This window comes from Gordionus sp. m RMFG-2023, chromosome 3 (assembly GCF_954871325.1).
Source record: "Gordionus sp. m RMFG-2023 chromosome 3, tfGorSpeb1-WG-v2, whole genome shotgun sequence".
NCBI lineage: Eukaryota > Metazoa > Nematomorpha > Gordioida > Chordodea > Parachordodidae > Gordionus > Gordionus sp. m RMFG-2023.
The window spans coordinates 36,705,003-36,723,271 of NC_088777.1; the positions used below are offsets into that span (position 1 = coordinate 36,705,003).

The following is an 18,269-nucleotide window of genomic DNA, read 5'->3' on the forward strand; positions in this document are numbered from 1 at the left end:
AATAACTTTATCAGCTAGTTTCTGAGAAATATTGGCATGTGCAATATTTATTGTTAATCAATTTAGCTTGAATTCAATTGGTCTCTTTGAATGTAGTCTCCCCTATAACAAAATTATTAAGATGTTTTCTATCTCTTTAAAACTGTTGGCATAAAAATTCTTACAAAATAAAAATACCATTAGAATTTAAAAATAACAATTGCCTTTAGGTGTTTTTTGAGATAGCTACATTAAGGATATATTTTTTTTACAGTTTGATCAAATAAATTTCCACCTTTTGTTTTACATTAATTTGAAAATATTTTCAAATTTGAATGGAAAATTTGTATTATTGTTATCAAGAACATTTTACTCCAGGGTTCCTATCAATAATAATTTACACCAGATGATTTAGGTTTATATTACAAATTGAAAATATAAACTACAAATTGAAAATATAAATTACAATTTCAAAATTAAATAATTAATTATGATATTATATTTAAATTTTCATGTTTATTTACATTCATTATTTTTAAAAAGTAGCGCGTTAAAAAAATAAATAATTGGAAAAAAGTAGCGCGCTATTAGCTATAGCTACCAAAAAAGATAGCGCGCTACACTTAACAACTCTAGAAAAGAGAGTAGGGTTAAAAAGTTAGTGAAATATTAATTGGTTATGGTTAGTTTCCAATAAAAATTAGTTTATTAAAACTTAGTAATTATAAAATAAATTTGAATCCTGAACAAGTTTAATCATAGTTCAATTACCAAACTTTTAGTATTTTATAATATATAGGCGTGGCCAAGATTTTATTATTAGGTTGATTTTTTTCCTACAAATTTTATTGGAGATTTTTAAGATAACCTATTGTAGACCTTTGGTTATGTTACATTTTATATATAATTTTTTCCAAAAAATTAGAAATTTTAATCATTATTTGCAAAAATTATAAATGATTTAATTTCTTAAATAATCGTTTACAGTGTTATTTATATACATTTATGGGGGTATGTAGGGGAGGGATTTTTATTGGCTAATAATGATTTAACGAGAACATGCAAATTCTGAAGGGAGGGGATTTTAGCCCTCCATCCCTCTAGCCACGCCTATGTTATATATAATATTTTTATCTAAAAACATGTATTTAAATTTGATAGATAGATATTACAATAATTGTTCTCAGATTTTATAACAAAATTTTTCAGAATATATTTGAATCCTACAACAGCATTGTAATTTTTAATATTTAAAACTTATAGATGCAAAAGGCTTTCAAATTGAAAATAATACCAAACATCAAATTCATATTTAAAATAGCTCTTAGCATTCCCAATAAGATAACAATAATATATGACATTAAGAATCTAGATAAGAATGCTATATTTTTACTTGGCCAAAATACTATATCAGAACAGGGTACACTAATTTTTTAGAAAAAAACAACTGTAATCTCCTAAGCAAGGAAGACTCGTTGATGAAACCATTATATCTAGAGAAATAATGTGAACCGTTAAATTTTTGAACCAGTAATAAGGTAAAAGACTAGACCCTTCGAACCAAAGCGGCCAAGGGTGCTGGGTTTTAACTAGATAAAAAGATTATTATGAGGTAGATTGGAATATATATTGATTTTATTGATGGTCGATATTGAAATGTGGGGTAAAAATATTATCACAGAAAAATTCCATTAAGATTTTCCCACCTATTAGAGTAGAAAATTTTGTTTTGACACTACTAATAGATAAAATATTATTTATGTCAATGATAAATCTAGGAAGATTAGATACATTTATATAACATTTATATAAAGGTGGGACACCCTGGAGTTAGGAAGACATCTCTATATATCAGAAATGGCAGATCAATCCCTTCATTTGGAATAGTGATACTAAAATGAAAACATCTTTAGGATTTCTGAACTACATCCAACTTCTAACTCATCAAACCATTTTCGGTTTGAGCTTGCCATGCTCATCACAGGCATCGACTCAATAATCTTGTTCATTTTTTACAATATATTTTCGCATGGGCAGCTCCTTATCCATACCTTCTATATTATCAAGTTTATCCTTTCATTTCTCTATCCTTCAAACTCACCAGATAAATTACTGGGAAAATATAAATAAAAAGAACAATATTTCGAATTTTACAATAATATATATTTTAATTAAGCATTTTTATAAAAGCAGAATGGGCAATCACTTCAACAATCCATCGTCTTTGTTTACGTTTCTAATTGAAAATATTGTTTTGCAAATTAAAAATAGCATTTTCTTTTATTCCTTTTACATTTACAGAAAAGTCTTATTATCAACCATTATGATCAGTCTACACAACCATTCAAACTTAACATGAACCAAACCATCAAAACGGTATTAAAAGTTATTTTGAGTACCTAAACCTTGAACCAATTCTTATTGACCAAGAAATGTCTGTAAAAAAGGTTTAATATTTTAATTTAATCTGAAGCCTAACTATTTTAAATTAAAAATTAGGCGAGGCAGTTTAATGGGTATTGTTTTATTTTTTTAATCATTTATTAAGCGGATTTATATTTCAACTTAAAAATATGATTTTGCCCGTAATATATACCAATATATGTAGAATATCTACCAATAAATTTTAAAGAAATTGTATTGAGAATATTTGGAAAATAGATAGATGACAGACTTTCTATCTGTTTCTAATGTACAATAAAGGCTAATTAATATTTAATATATCATCTTCTTATACCACAATTTTAATAAACAAGTTAATACCATAGTTGGTAAACGCTACCTTTAAAAGTAGCGCGCTACCGCTATCGCTATTTTTTTAAAAAGTAGCGCGCTACCGCTATCACTATTTGTCAAAAAAGTAGCTCGCTATTAGCGATTATTTTTTAAAAGTAGCTTTAACTACTTTTTATAAAAAAAATTTACAAACAAATTTTTTATTTTTTACTTATAATGTATTGTATAGTAAATATATAAAAATCAACATTTATAAATATTAAAATATAGTTAGTTTTGATTATAAAAAAATTTATGTAATAAAAATAAATATTTATGGTATAATTTGTTGCATTTTAATAAAAGATCATTTCAATATTATCATCCCCAAGTCTAGGGCGACGATCAGAAAGTATAAGTTTTGCCTTATTAAATAATCTCTCGACACTAGAACTTAAGGGTAAGGGCGTATTTAAGCTTATATACTTATTTTTAATATAAGATAGATTATCAATAATTTTATTTGCAAGTACATCGTATGTCTGGCATCCCATTATCATTTTGAGGGCTAATGCCACAGATCTTCTTTTTAAAATTCTAGGGTCTAGCCAATGGCCTGTGATTCCCAAATAAGCTCAAAAATATTTAATCAGATCAATTTATAAATATAAACAAGTTTTTACCTTCTGTTATGTGTTCAACTATCTCCTGTGGTACATATATATGATATCTCTGATAACTCTACTATTAGAGCATCTTTCATTTTAAAGTTATCTGCTATTTTCATTAGTGCCTGCCAGCATAAAATTGTTGTACCAGGAGATAGAGTTTTAATCATCATGGTAAATGATGGATTATTAACTAAGGACATTGGCTGAATTGTATAAATTATAAAATCAACAATAACTTTATCAGCCAATTTCTGAGAAATATTATCATTTGCATTATTAATTAATTTGGTTTGAATTGAATTAGTCTTTTTGGATGTAGAGTCGCCTATACCAAAGTTATTTAGATGTTTCTCCATTTCCTTAAAATTCATGAACAGTCTTTAAAATAAATATTATTAGAATGTAAAATTGACAATTTACTGTTGTAATATTCGTTAAATTTGTACTTTATATTTAATTCGCATAAAGAGTTCTTTTGGATTTATTATTATAACGCGTGATAAAAATATTATATTTGAATAGTGAGAACTGAAAATAATTTAAGTTATGAATATTATTTATAAAGAAGATTGAAAAGAGTATAAAAACTCCAATTTTTACCATTCGACATGATCTTTTATAATTATTAACTTTTTTGTATTTTATTTTTATTTTTATTAATCTTTTTTTATTATTTTTACTTTTATAATTTTGTTAATTTGATAATGTTATAATTTTGAATAAAGAATTAAATTGATTTCGTGATTCCTAATTATTATTAATTTTTTTATATATATATTTGTTTTCTATTTTTATTTTTAGGTCTCAAAACCACCCACTTTCAACATTTACCTTTAGGTCTTTCTTGAGGTTATAGCTACTGGATTGATTTGAGGAAATATTTTTTTTACATTTTAAACAAATAAATTTGAAACCAGTTTTGGTTATATATTTATTTTAAAAAATTTTCAAATCTATGGAATGGGAAATTTGTATTATAGCTATTAAGAACATTTTCTTCCCTGGTATCTTCCATTTCATTAATATCATTGTCTGAATCACTTTCAACGATTTGGATATCCATAGGCGATGACATTTTAAATTATTAACACGTGATTTAGGTTTATAATACAAATGAAAATATAAATTATAAATTGAAATTATATTTTAATTTCAAAATTAAATAATAAATCATAAAAATTATAATTAATTATGATATTATATTTAAATTTTCATGTTTATACTTACCATTATATTTTTTATAAGTAGCGAAGTTAGCGGCTACTTAGCTACTTTCAAAAAAAGTAGCGCGCTAAAAAATTAAATAATTACAAAAAAGGTAGCCGCTATTAGCTATGCTACCAAAAAAGTTAGCACGCTACATGTAGCTTGTTACTTTAACAACTCTGGTTAATACACTCGCATCCAATTTTTAATTTTTCAACAAATTTGTTTATCAAAATATAAAACTTAAAAAATAAATACAATTTATTCTTAATAATTTTATTTCATAATATTAAAAGATTATTTAACAATATTTTAAATTAGGATTATATTGTAATAACTAATTTGAATGTGTTATTTTCGAAACTGGTCTATATGAAACAATATAAATTTAAAATATTTTCTAGTTACTGAATTTTTTTTATCAATAAAAAGCATAATACTTTTTCTATTGTGGAATTATAATATAGATATTATATATATAAATAAGTGTTGATCAGATTTGATGGAAAACATTTCCATATTTTTTATTTATTTGAAAATAAAATTATTTGATTTGCAAAAAATTGTTAAAATAACATATTTATTCTTATCAATTTTTACAAGCTAAATATCTTTATATATAAACGAATTAAAAAATATGAAAATGTTTTAAATTAAATCTGCATGTATCATTTATAATCAACAACCCTTAACCTTATAACCTAATTACTTTCTTGTTTAGCTTAATCGCTGCCATTTTTAAGTTAAATAGGGTCATTCTTTATGACAACTGACAGTGATTAATTTAACATTAAGTTTAAACGAGGCGACATTAATGATAATACTTAAAAAGGGAAGGGATAGTTTAAAATGTTATAAATTTTTATAATTTATAATTGTATAAAATAAATTCAAAAAAAATTAATAATTATAATAGTATTTTTTTTTACATATTATAATATTTATTATATAAAATAGGAACCTTTTCATTTTATGATATGATTGTGCATATATAAAAAAATGTATCAAATTTATATTTGACATAAAGACTTAATATGTAGTCGATCTTTTTCTCTTTGGAGGTTTTAGCACGAACCTAAAAAAAAATTATTTAATAATTATAAGTTTTGAAATATGATTGAATTTAAAGCCTGATAAATTTTAATCAATCATTGTTAGATATTACGTTTATTAGAAGAATTCTAAAGTCCTATTCCCCTATTCTGCAAAAAATTTTTTCGTATTAATTTTATTTTTATTTATGATATTTTTTTTAAACGAGTGCTCCCATTTTTTAGTATAAATGTATTTCTCTTCTTTTTAGCATCTATAATTCACACCATTCACTTATTTATTAATATAAATAATTATCTACTTTCCACATGGACATCTTAGCCTATGCATAATAACAACCCTATATGCGCTGATTTAAATTAAGATTTTGAATTCGCACAAAAACACATTATATGAGATAGAGTCCCAATAGGCGGGTCTTAGAAGACAGACCTACCCATTATTTGAAAAATTTTAGCCTCCTACCTGCCCGCTCTATGTTTAAAAATTATTCTATTGGTTGGTTTGGTTTTTATTCAATCTTGGTTATATATATTTATTTTTTTATAAAACATCCAATATTTTGAAATAAGGAATTAATTTTTAACAAATATAAGTAGACCCTGCTCAGCCCACTCATGAAATATTTTAAACGAACTTTACCTTTCGTTGTTTAGAAATATTTTTATGCGTCGTTCACCCATCGTCTAAATTATTAAGCCTTGAGGACATGCTAAAAACCAGCCCATTGCAGGACTAATATTAAATTTACAGATATCTTTGGAGATGTATTAAAATAACTACACCTTAGTGGAAACTGCAACTGCCGGCCAATCTCAACCAATAATTCTGAATATATTCTAGCAGAGTGTTGCTATATTATATTTATAAAATGGACATTTGTTAAAAAGTTGACTTTGGAACTAGTATAGTTAATTTATTACACAAAGAAGTATTCCAAGAACTAGCAAAAATATAATATTTAATAACCCTATTAAAATATGGCCCCTATATATCTATACCTTACACTACTCTAAGTACCAATTTCAAAATTTTAGAATTACATCTATAATAAATAAATATCATAAGTGTGATCTCTTTTAAGCACTAAAGGAAATATGATAGGTTTATATAAAGCTAAAAGCGATTGCCTTTCAGCAATTGTTAAACTTAATAATGCAAATACAGGAAAATACCAAAGGAGAAATTTTGAACTAAGCTAATAATTTTTTTCGATTTAACATAATTGCAGTCAGCAGTAGCAGAACTCCTGGAGTAATTTTCAGTTTCAGATCTCATATCTAAGATTCAAATATCAAAAAGTTAACAGAGGTAAGAATACAGTGGATTTTTATAATTAAAATAGGTATACTATATATTTACTTGTATAATAGCACAGCTATGAAGCATCCAATTAGTTCTGCTATGTAATAAACGTATTGAGTATTCATGTGATGGTAATGATCTCTCCCCTTAATCATAATATAAACAAAAGATGGACCCAAAACTCTGGCTGGATTCATTGCTGCGCCGCTAACAGTACCACTTATATTTATGTTTATATTTATATACTTTTTAAAAGTAATATGTAAAATATTATATCAAAGAAATAATATTTATATAAAAGAAAAAAAGGGAAGAAATAATGATCACCTAGCATAAATATGCATATCTAGACTATATTTTCTTTAACTTACACATCAGAAAATGATAATTTTATATAATAGTAATCGAGAAAATCTAAATATAAAATTATGATAATATATATAAATCATACCCAGCTATTACGGCCGCAATAACAGTTAACCCAACAAGGAATGGTACTATATAAGAGGGCACCCCCGGCCCAGCATAACTATTGCTGATATGATCCGAACTTCCATCATTTTTATCTTGCAAAACTAGTGCCAAAATCAGGAGCAAAAATGTGGTCGTAAGAAATACCTCACAGGTTATCACGCCTCCCAACATCTGTTTTTGAGTGTCGAAAGTAACCATCCCACCAAGATTTTCTTCGTAAATTTTGGCATTGGTAGATATCTAGTTAATTTTTTTAGATAATGATTATTAAATAAATACATCGTCGTTTTATTATTGCCTGTTTTTTAAAAATATATATAAATATCTGCCTCTACCAAAGAATGCAATACGAGAACTTTCAAATGCTGTATGATTCCTTTTTAGGAACTCAGCTCAAAATATTTAAGCACCCGTATATTTTTTTTATTTATAAAAAAATTGATTCCCCCATTAAAATATTAACCATTAATTTAAGATAGCCAGTTTAAATCAGACAAAATATGCGGTCGCAAATGTTTTCTGTCCTTATATATTTTGTTTCTTTTAACACAAATGAAAAATTAAATATTAAACAAAACTATACTATCTTCTTATTACATAAAAAATTGTTGTCAAAATTTTATAATTTTTGTGAAAATAAAATAAACGCCCTTAGAGGGAGTTTCATATTTTCGAGCTGCAAATAATAGGTTTTGTTAGATAAGGATAATTTTTTTACATAATTTATGGTATTATGACAGATATTATAGGTGCAAAATATATAATTAATTCTTTAAGTAATTTATATATATCTGAATATTTAAAAATTCCGAGGTAATAATTTATATTTTTTATTTTCTGAAAATTTAAAAAATTCGACATCACCATAAAGGCAGGGTTGGCAGGGAAAACGTATTCGATTGTTATAATTTTTCATAAAAAATTGGAAGGGGGGCTCTCCCCCAACCTTCTTTTTCTAAGAGGGTTAATGAAGTTAATTTAGGATTAAATAAAATACTAATCATAAAATTATAAAATATTTATAAAAAATAGTAAAAATTTAAAATGACTATTTTATTCATAAATCAGGGTAAAACAATCATTTAAGTGTTTTTAAACAAATAAATATTTATAAAAATTTTTTTTATAAAATGATATTTATATTATATTCATTTTAGACTTTATCAATCAATTGCAGAGTTGTTAAAGGATCTAGATACAAGTATCCTAGATACAATCCTGTATCTAGTTATAAAAATGTGGTATCTGTATCTAGATAGATTTTTGATTAAAATATCGGTATCTAGATATTATTTTATACGATGTATCTGTATCTAGATCCATTTAAAAAGTATCTTTTAACAACTCTGATCAATTGTCAATCATCAAGTTAATTTAAATATTCTTGTAAAAATATAATTGTTATATTGTGTACTAGCATCAAATTTTTAATTTTAATCAAAAAATAATTGATTCAAATTTTTAGCACATGTTTATAAATAGAGAATTTTGGTTAACTCTTTTAGGATTATATAAATTGGAAACGACTAACAAAATATTACATTTAAACTTATTTCCCAGATCACCTTTATTGAAATGACCATAATATACTAAAATAAAATATATTTAAACATTCTAATTGACTCAAAAGTTATATATTATTTATATTCGAAAGTGGAATTAAACCAATATGGCATCTATTTTTAAATTTACCAATGTTTAAAAATATAAAAAGGATAAAATTTTATGTTTTTAATAAATTTATAAAAAGGATAAAATTTTATGTTTTTAATAAATTTATAAAAAGGATAAAATTTTATGTTTTTAATAAATTTATAAAAATATGAATTTAGATGATTAGAAGTAAAATCAAATATATAAGATGAGGGTTCAGTCAATCTAAGTTCTATTTAGTCATTTTTAAATTACTATTCCTCCTGATATGGCTGGTAAAATATGGTATTCATTAAACTACTTATTTTTTAACATATTTTTATACTTTCTTTCTTTCCTTCTCCTCTAGTTTTTTTGTTCTTTTTCAATCACTTATCTTTTTTCCTATATTCTATTTTTATATTTTACACCTATATTAATTTTATCTTAGATCATATATTATATCATTTAATTTACTATTCAAATAAAAAAACCAATGACCAGTTTTATTTATATAAATAAAAATAAACTTTTTTGCTATAGCAAAAATAAAAAATTATATAAGTAGTTTTTTAGAGCATCGGAAAGTGAAGGTGATATTTTCTTGCGAGAATTTAGTTATTTTTTTTTTTACTATAAAGAAGCAAAAGTAAGAATATATAACACATTTTTAACTTTAAATATATCTATTCTTCTAATTTATATTTCTTCGAAAGAAAAAGAAATGATCTTTCAAATACTCATATAGTCAATAAAAGTGGCAAACATTCTAAAAAAAATAATCAAAAAAGAAGCTAGAGCTCGCGTCAAACTAGTTCTTGTATTTCAATCAAATTCTAGAAGAAATGATAAGATAGCAGCAGAGCTTAAATTTAAAGATTATGTAGGAAATGTATCTTAGGGCATAAAAATAATAAATCAATTTTACAATTTTAATTTCTAGATATAAATTCTTTAAAGGAACAACGAAATATCGATAAAATGAATAATAAAAAGAGTTGACCATGGCATCTTTTAACCTAGATGCTTTGGCTCTCCATAATTTAATTATCTCATCTTTTTTTAAACGAAGACTAAATACATATAATAGTGCAGGCAATAGCGTGGTATATTGTTCAATATTGTCAGGAGGAATTTCATGATGCAACGGAAACGATACGGTCTTTGCCTTTTTCTAAACCGGGATGCAACATTGAATTATACAAGAAATCGACAACATACATAGTCAGATTGAAAAGGTTATTTTTTTTGTGATGTCACATTAAATTCATCCTAAAAACAAACTTTAATGTCCCTTAGGTTTTTTGCGATTATTACGAATAGCCAACAGATCAAAATCAAGTAATGTTTATCATCTAATCAAAATGTTTTTATTAACATAACATGATTTTTTTTTTCAAATTAAAATGTGGGTTGTAGTATATTTTAGAAATTTCAAAAAATGTGGTATAATTGTGATAGCTAGTGAGTTGAATGTGATAGATTTCGACTTCTTGAAAAAATTATAGTAGTCTACTAGTCAATGTGGTAGATCTGACATCCCTGCTGCTATATCTTAAACAAGTATTCAAAGATTTTGATCTCTAGATTTTTTAAATAAAGATTTTTTTTGAGAAATACTCAATTCGATCAAATCTTACATAAAATACCAATTTTTTTCTTTTATAAGTAAAAATCTTTCATGACGAAATTATAAATTTTTTGAAAAATGATTTTGATCTTCTTAAAAAATATCTTTTTTTGTGATCTTCAAAGATTCTTCGACGAAAACTTTGGGCAAAAAAACTCTTATTTGATGCTATATTAGTTAAATTTAAAAAAATCTTATGGAAGCCAACAAAATATTTAGAAAAAGTGAGTAAAGCTCCTAAATCAGGCTCATTATAAAAAAAATATTTTATCATAAGTTTTTTATATTTAATTTTCCGCTCTAATTTTTACAGCCTTTTTAAAATGGGGGCGAAAAAAAATTTTTAATTTGGCCTTTCTCAATTATTATTCTTTTTTCCTCCTAAGTTTACACTAACATCTTCCTTATTAAGGGAAAAATTTTAATTTGGTTTTGATATACATTAATAAAATAAACTTTCCTTTTAAACCGAAAATCCATATCATACGGAAAAGGAATGAACCCAAATAAAATTGGAAAGCAAAAAGAGAGAATCCAAGTAAGGGTTGGAGAGAGAAAGGGAATGAAGAAAGAAAGATTAAGGAAGGAATGATAAATATAATGATCATCTATTTGCTTTTAGCAAAAATTTTAGAAGATTTATGTAAATTTTAAGTAAGTATAATTTTAAAAAATAATTCTAGAAAAATAAATGGGTTATCAAAATTATAATATTGATTGAGATTTTATTACAAATTTTTACTATAAAGAAAAGACTTAAAAAATTAAATTAATTATTAAAATTCTGCTAAGTTAGTTTGGGAAATTTGATCAATAATATCTAGGGTTATTGTACTATTCATTAATATTTTTTTATTTGGTTTAGTTAGTGGTAAAACACAAAAAAGGGATAAACATAGTTTAAGTATTTTTTTGCATATTTGTCTTTAAGTAAGTGAAGAATTATGTTTTATTTCAATTTAGGTTAGACAGTGACCTATAAAAATGTGTATTTTAAAAAATATATTTCTTTTTCTAAGAAAAGTAAAGGCCTAAATTTATAATCTGATGTTTTTTTAATATTTCCTGGAAAAAAAAATTACCCCTCACTGGAATTATATTTTTTTCCTAAATAATATATTTAAGAATAGAACATTATAAGCGACACCTGGTACTTATGTATGAAATCAAAAATCAAAGTCAAGATTCGGATTGGAAGATTTTAAAAAACATAAGCCTAAGCCGCGATGTAAAGACCAATTGAATCATATGCTACAACATTAAAAATCAACCTGAATAAATTTTTTTGCAAATATAAAAATAATAAAATATAATAACCATCACAACAGTAACAAACAATCATTGGTGTTATGTGAGAGTGATGGTGCTTGGCACTTCTAAAATAATAATTAGCACTCCCTATTTTTTTTATTTTTCAACATTCCCTCCCCCTCCCCCTTCTAAAAGTTAAAAAAAAATTGGGAAAATTTAAAGTTTATTAAAAATTTATAAGAAATTAAAAATGCTGTATAAATAAAAAGTCAATGAGCCACACAAATAAATATATATTTTTATTAGAATAAAAAGATCAGCTTTACAAAGATTAGGTTAGAAAATGTTCTTCATTCTTTTTAAAATTATGCCCAAATGTATTACACTAGATTGTATCATATTGCTAGATAATCTATCTTTTCTTTTATTCACCTGCTTGGAAAATAATGTTCTCGAGGATCTGAAGTTGATTAAATTATTAATTAAAAACTGATACTAAAGAGTTCGACCAAAAACGAGAAAACCGGACCGAAGTTAATCCTCAAAATAACCTTTACATTCTGCAATCTATAATAAAAAATAATAAAGGTTTTTACGACGTAATAATTACCTAAAAAGTAAAATCAAATTATATATTAAATATAAATTTATATTAATAGAAAAAATTTTACACTACATTAAAATAAAATTTAAGAATAGAGAGTTTAGGCATTTTAACGAGCCATTTACACCTATACCTAAAACGAATTATTTGTTATTCGATATTCGATTAGATTCGTATTTTACGAATACGAATAACACAATTATTCGATTCAAAAATTCCAATCGAATTTGAATAAGGAAAATATATTATTCGTCGAATAATTTTTTATATTATTCGATCGAATTATTCTAGATTATTCGACTAAAATAATTTATAGTATTAATAAATAATGGAATTTAATTATATATTATTAATAAGAATTATATGAAATTTTTCCTATTTAATAAAATTTTCTAGTGGAATAATGAAGAAACATTTTATATTTCTAAAATTGTTGTTAACGGCTGTTTTTATTCGAATAACTTCATAATACAAAATAAACTTCCAAAAATTGTTTTAATATGAAGAGAAAGTATTTATTTTTATATGCAATTTTTAACATATATATAATTATAATAAACTAGTAGCTATCACGTCAAGAATGACGGGCGAATCAAATATTTCTCTTTCGTTTGAGATGAAATCATAAATTTGACTTTTTGCCTAAAATTTTTACCAGTTTATTTGTAAAATATTGCTAGATATGAGTTTTGCATACCTTATTTTAGATTGCATAGCTTTTTGACGATTTATTATTTCCCTACAATTATTTGTTCATATACAAGGTACTAATACTCTATTAACATTTTTTTAAATAATGGAAATTCAGTAACCACCTCTCATCAAAATAAATTTTTAGTTCACATCTCGATAGGCAAATTTCTAATTTATCCATCATTAAATGAAGGAGAAATAACTGATTTACCAATCATTATACGGTTAACTAATGAATACTACACTACACTATTTCAAGTTTATAAATTTTAAAAAACTTATATTATATATTATTTTAGTTTATGTTAATAACCAATAATTAAATGTCAAAGTATATTCTAAAATTAAAAACATGCTTTTTAATAAATAGATAAAAAAAAATATATTATTAATTTGGAGATAATCTATAAATTTTGATTATAGGTGGTAGTGTTTGGGATTAAAGATTACCATTCAATCTCAGTAGGAATTTCTTATTGCCGAAAGAGAGACTATTAATACAAGAATCTTCAACCCCATGTGAGTAACTCTTATGTTGGAGCGCATATGTTTACCAAATATAGAATATCATTAAAAGAGGATACAATCCGAAAAACTTTGTGTTTAAAAAATTGGTTGTTGTTAGATTTGTCTTCTACATAATATGAACATTATATTGATTTTTCTACATTATATATAAATATACTATATATGTATGCTTCTATTTTATCTTACTAATATAATTTGTTTGTATTTTATCTGTAGTTAAATTTTACAAAATAAATATTCAATCTTTTTTCATTTATGGTTAAATAAAATTAATCATTTTATTATTCGTACGAATACGAATAATGAATTATTTAATTTAAACGAATACGAATAAATATTTGATGCCATTCGTATTTTTTAGGTATATTTACACCAAATCTGTTCGATATATCAGATCTAAATCTGCATAGATATTGATGTTTTGAAAAAAATTTGGGTGAGACCGATTAAAAAAATTAATTTAAAATATAACAATTGGGAAAATTATAACCGAAAATTTATTTACTACTCATTTTCAACTTTCATTTGAAAGAAATCTTAACATACAGCTAAGTTTATTTAAAAATAATAAATAAATTTGAAACTTCAGAATAAACTTGACCGTAAATCAAAATTTATAAAATCCTGTTAGGTCGGTCTTAGAATTAAGAAATAACCAGTCGGCCAATTTTTTTTAAAAAAATAGGGCCGTGCGAGGGATTGGAAATTGAATATTTGATAAATCCGAGACCTCTGCAGCTCTCTGATATTTTTTAATATAATATTTATATGGAAATACTTTTACTTCTCACAATAACCCAATAAATAGACTCAACAAACCCTCAATAAGGCTCATACTTCCCCGAGCTTTTTTTGGCAGAAGAATATATATTGTGGAAAAGTATGTGAGCTCTTTTTTTTATATAAATATTATAAAAATAACCGGTAAAAAATGAGATATTATTATCTATTTTAAAATTATCAGACATTTGATTTTTATCGAAGTTGTTGCTTTCTAGGGTTCTTACAATTCCTATCTTCTCTAAAGGAAAAATATCGTTAGTGTTCGGCGATATTTTTAACATCTTACTCCACTCAATATTATCAATCAGCACAGCATATCCATATAATTTTTCACAAGGAACCAGAAATAACGTTTCAAACGGGAAGAAATATTAAAAATTATAAGATTTAAGGGGTCTGAAATCGAAAGACCAAAAAACAAATTTTTTTAAAATATTCTAGCATATATCTTTTTATCACAATATTCCTAAAATTGGGGTTTCCTTTCTTCTTCTTTTTTTATAACCCTTAATATTCACTAAAATATTTTCGTCCCTCTTCCTTTCCAATATAATCAAATCTTCTTTTTGTACACAGATCTATTCACCAACTAACCGTGCTGATTGGGAATTACGCTCACACTTCTCTATCTTTTTTAGAGTTACGTGTTATTTTGGACGAGTTCCTAAAGCGTTGACAATATGCCAGCACACGTTGTGATTTTTTGTTTACTTATTTTTGAAATAAAGGTTCAATGACCGGCCTGCCTTTTTTTATATAAATTTTTTCAAATTTGAATTTCACCCCCTTTCCCCGAAGTTAGAAATACTATTTTATAAGCAATAATCAAGCAAAACACGCAAAAATAGTGTTAAAATAAATATTAATTTAGAAATTTATTATAAATAGAAAATCTTATTCTTAATCTTAAATATTTGAAAAAAATATACTTCCGAAATCACTTTATTCTAAATCCTTTCCTTCCTCTCCTTCTAGTATTTTAATATCATTTTAAAAATTCCGATATTATAAAAAAAATTTACGAAAAATAAGCCGGAGGCTAAAATAGAGCCGATAAGCTGGGCGAGAATGTAGAAAAACGCCTTTTTGATTTTGATAGCTCCATTCAATGCAATGCCTAGAGTAACCATTGGGTTCATATGTGCCCCACTATTACATTATGAAGGCATACAATAAAGCGATAGAATAATATATTCTTTAAGAAAAATTTCTTATATTCTTAAATTAGCATTTTAAAATTTTTTAACTACTTATTAAATGCAACCGCAAGACACCTAGAAAAAAAATTCTAACCATATTCATGATTATAATTGGTCATAACTTAGTAATATAATATTTCTTTCCTTATTAGAATCTTCTAAATTTTAAACCTTATATTTCCGAATAGGGCTACGAGAACGATCACAATTAGACCATGGGTCAAAGCCACACCCGCCAAACCTAAGCCAGAAGTAGACTGCAATGTTCCAAAGTAAACAAGTACCATAGTTGCCAAACATTCTGAAAAGGTAGGTTTTAACCAATTCTGAACGAATTTTCCTCTGTTTGACGAGACCTCGATACCGTCATCTAATGATAAATGGCTCTTGCTGTTATGATTGATGTTGTTGGAATAAAATTTTTTAACCCCATCATCGACGTTTCCGCGCGTCAAACCTTCTCGTCCATAGATTATGTCAAATTCGATGTTTCCGTCGACGACTTTTGTCGCGTTGCCATTATTTTCGGATTTTTTGACCAAGCTAAAATTGGAATCTAAAATTTTACTATCGTTATTATTTTGTAAATGAGGCTTACTAGGGCCTATATTCAAATTCGAATCATTTTTGATTAGTTCTGTCGAATAATAATTATTGTTGTTATTAGTATTAGTTTCCGATAATTTTTGGTCGTTTTCATTAATCATTTCGTGGTTCGCGAAAGCTTTATAATCCTTAAAAAATGGTTTTTAATAAAATAATTTTTTTGATATAAAAAGAAGATATTTTTCTTCAAACATAAAAAAAATATAATATTTTATACATAGATTTTATATTACACAAAATACAGTTTTTTTTATGAAAATTTGTTATGAGATAAAAAGTTGTTTTCAAAACTTTGAATATTTTTATAGAATACATAAAATGAGGGTGAAGGGGAGATTTTTTTATAGAAGGAAAAGGGCGGGTTTTTTTTTTATATAATATAATATTTTAAATAGATATTTTTGACATAAATTAAAGGCTAATTTATTCGTGAATAAGATCGTTTTGCCATTTGAGAATCTTTTTTTTAAAAAAAATAAATCTGGAATAAAGCCATTTAGGTTTGTTTACCAACCCTTTCACGTTTCAAATGATGAATTACTATTAATTATTTAGAAGGAAAAAAAATTGTTTTTCATCACATTTTTGGCCATTATAATTTTTTGAATAATTAATTTATTTAGAATTGTATGAAGAAATTGACTTTATTATAAATTACTATATGGTAATAGTGTATAAGTGTAATCATCAATAAAATGACGAATAAATGTCCACGGATACCTGTTTTTTCCAAGTCCTTGGATTCCACATTTGAGTGAAATCCAATACCGTATTCTGGAAGGGGGTTTCAGTTTATATCTTTTTCCATTTTATTAATTTGCATGATATTAACTAGGAAATTATAAAAATTATATCAATCTTTCAATTTTTAAACTTAAATCACAAAAATAATATTTGTTCTTAAAACATTTTTTTAATCAGTATTGCGTTTTTATGATTAAAATATAAAAACCAAAAGAATTAATAATATTAAATGTTAGAATGACCGGCGGTTATCACTTTAGTTCAAAATGTTAAAATAAAAATAAGAGACAAATACAATTAATATTGCAGTTGCAACATATTAAATTAATTGCTCTACCTGGAAATATTTTCCTTTTACATTAATCACTATATGTTTATAATAGGTAGGTAATCGATCCGAAGTGAACGTAAAGGCTCGAACAAAAATATCACAATTTTAATAAAAATTTTAAAAGCTTAGAAAAAGGGAATCGTTTTAAAAAAAATAATTTCTTCCACACTTAAATGTCAGTCTTAATTAAAGAATATTGATAATTATGATGCGCTGCCGCTGTTTTTATACAAATTTTTATTTTAAAAAACCGTGCGCATTCATGAGGTAATAAGATATTTTTATTTACAATTTGAGACTAAAAAAGAAAGTTTAATGAATATAATTTGTATTTTGGTAAACTTAATAATATATCTAAAAAAAATAGCCGTTTTTTTAATGAAATCTAGTGGGTCAATAGGCTGAGAAATTTATGAAGTGAAGGATCGGTGGCTAAATTTCCTTCGAGACTGAAGCTAGCAAACACAAGCAGTTAGTAATGGGTTAGAGGGATGGGTAGGGTTAATTAATATTATTTAAATATAGTCTTAAAATTTTTTAAAATTAAAGCAACCTAGAATAACCATTAGTTATAAATTCTATATTATTTTTTTAAATTTATAATATAATTAGTGTTTTTTTTACTTTTTATCTTAATAAATACACTTTTTAATAGAAAATTGATAATGCTTATATAATTCGACTTTAAGTATAACAATTCTATATACTATAGATAATTGTTTCGTTTTCAAAAAAATCCCATTTACAATTAATTACTTTTATAACCACATTTATCAATATCTTATATATTTATATATCCATCCATACTACTCTAAATAACAATGAATTAATCATATTTGTTTGTTTAAATATAATTGGATGCGGA

General features: G+C 24.8%; 1 protein-coding gene across 2 annotated transcripts; it reads right to left on the reverse strand.

Annotated features, from left to right (window-relative positions):
- Window positions 1–5,021: 5,021 nt before the first annotated feature.
- Window positions 5,022–17,201, reverse strand: LOC135926303 (uncharacterized). 2 transcript variants are annotated; one of them, XM_065462124.1, is made up of 7 exons: window positions 17,050–17,201; window positions 16,322–16,457; window positions 15,895–16,279; window positions 15,547–15,673; window positions 7,381–7,643; window positions 6,987–7,148; window positions 5,022–5,646 (listed from the first exon to the last, which is right to left on the reverse strand). In XM_065462124.1, exons 1-7 carry the CDS (start codon window positions 17,077–17,079, stop codon window positions 5,601–5,603), a joined length of 1,149 nt encoding a protein of 382 aa, XP_065318196.1. In that variant the 5' UTR covers window positions 17,080–17,201; the 3' UTR covers window positions 5,022–5,600. The 2 variants fall into 2 exon arrangements, with proteins under 2 accessions (XP_065318196.1, XP_065318195.1); XM_065462123.1 differs by having other exon boundaries at window positions 5,023–5,646; window positions 15,895–16,457.
- Between the last annotated feature and the right edge of the window lie 1,068 nt (window positions 17,202–18,269).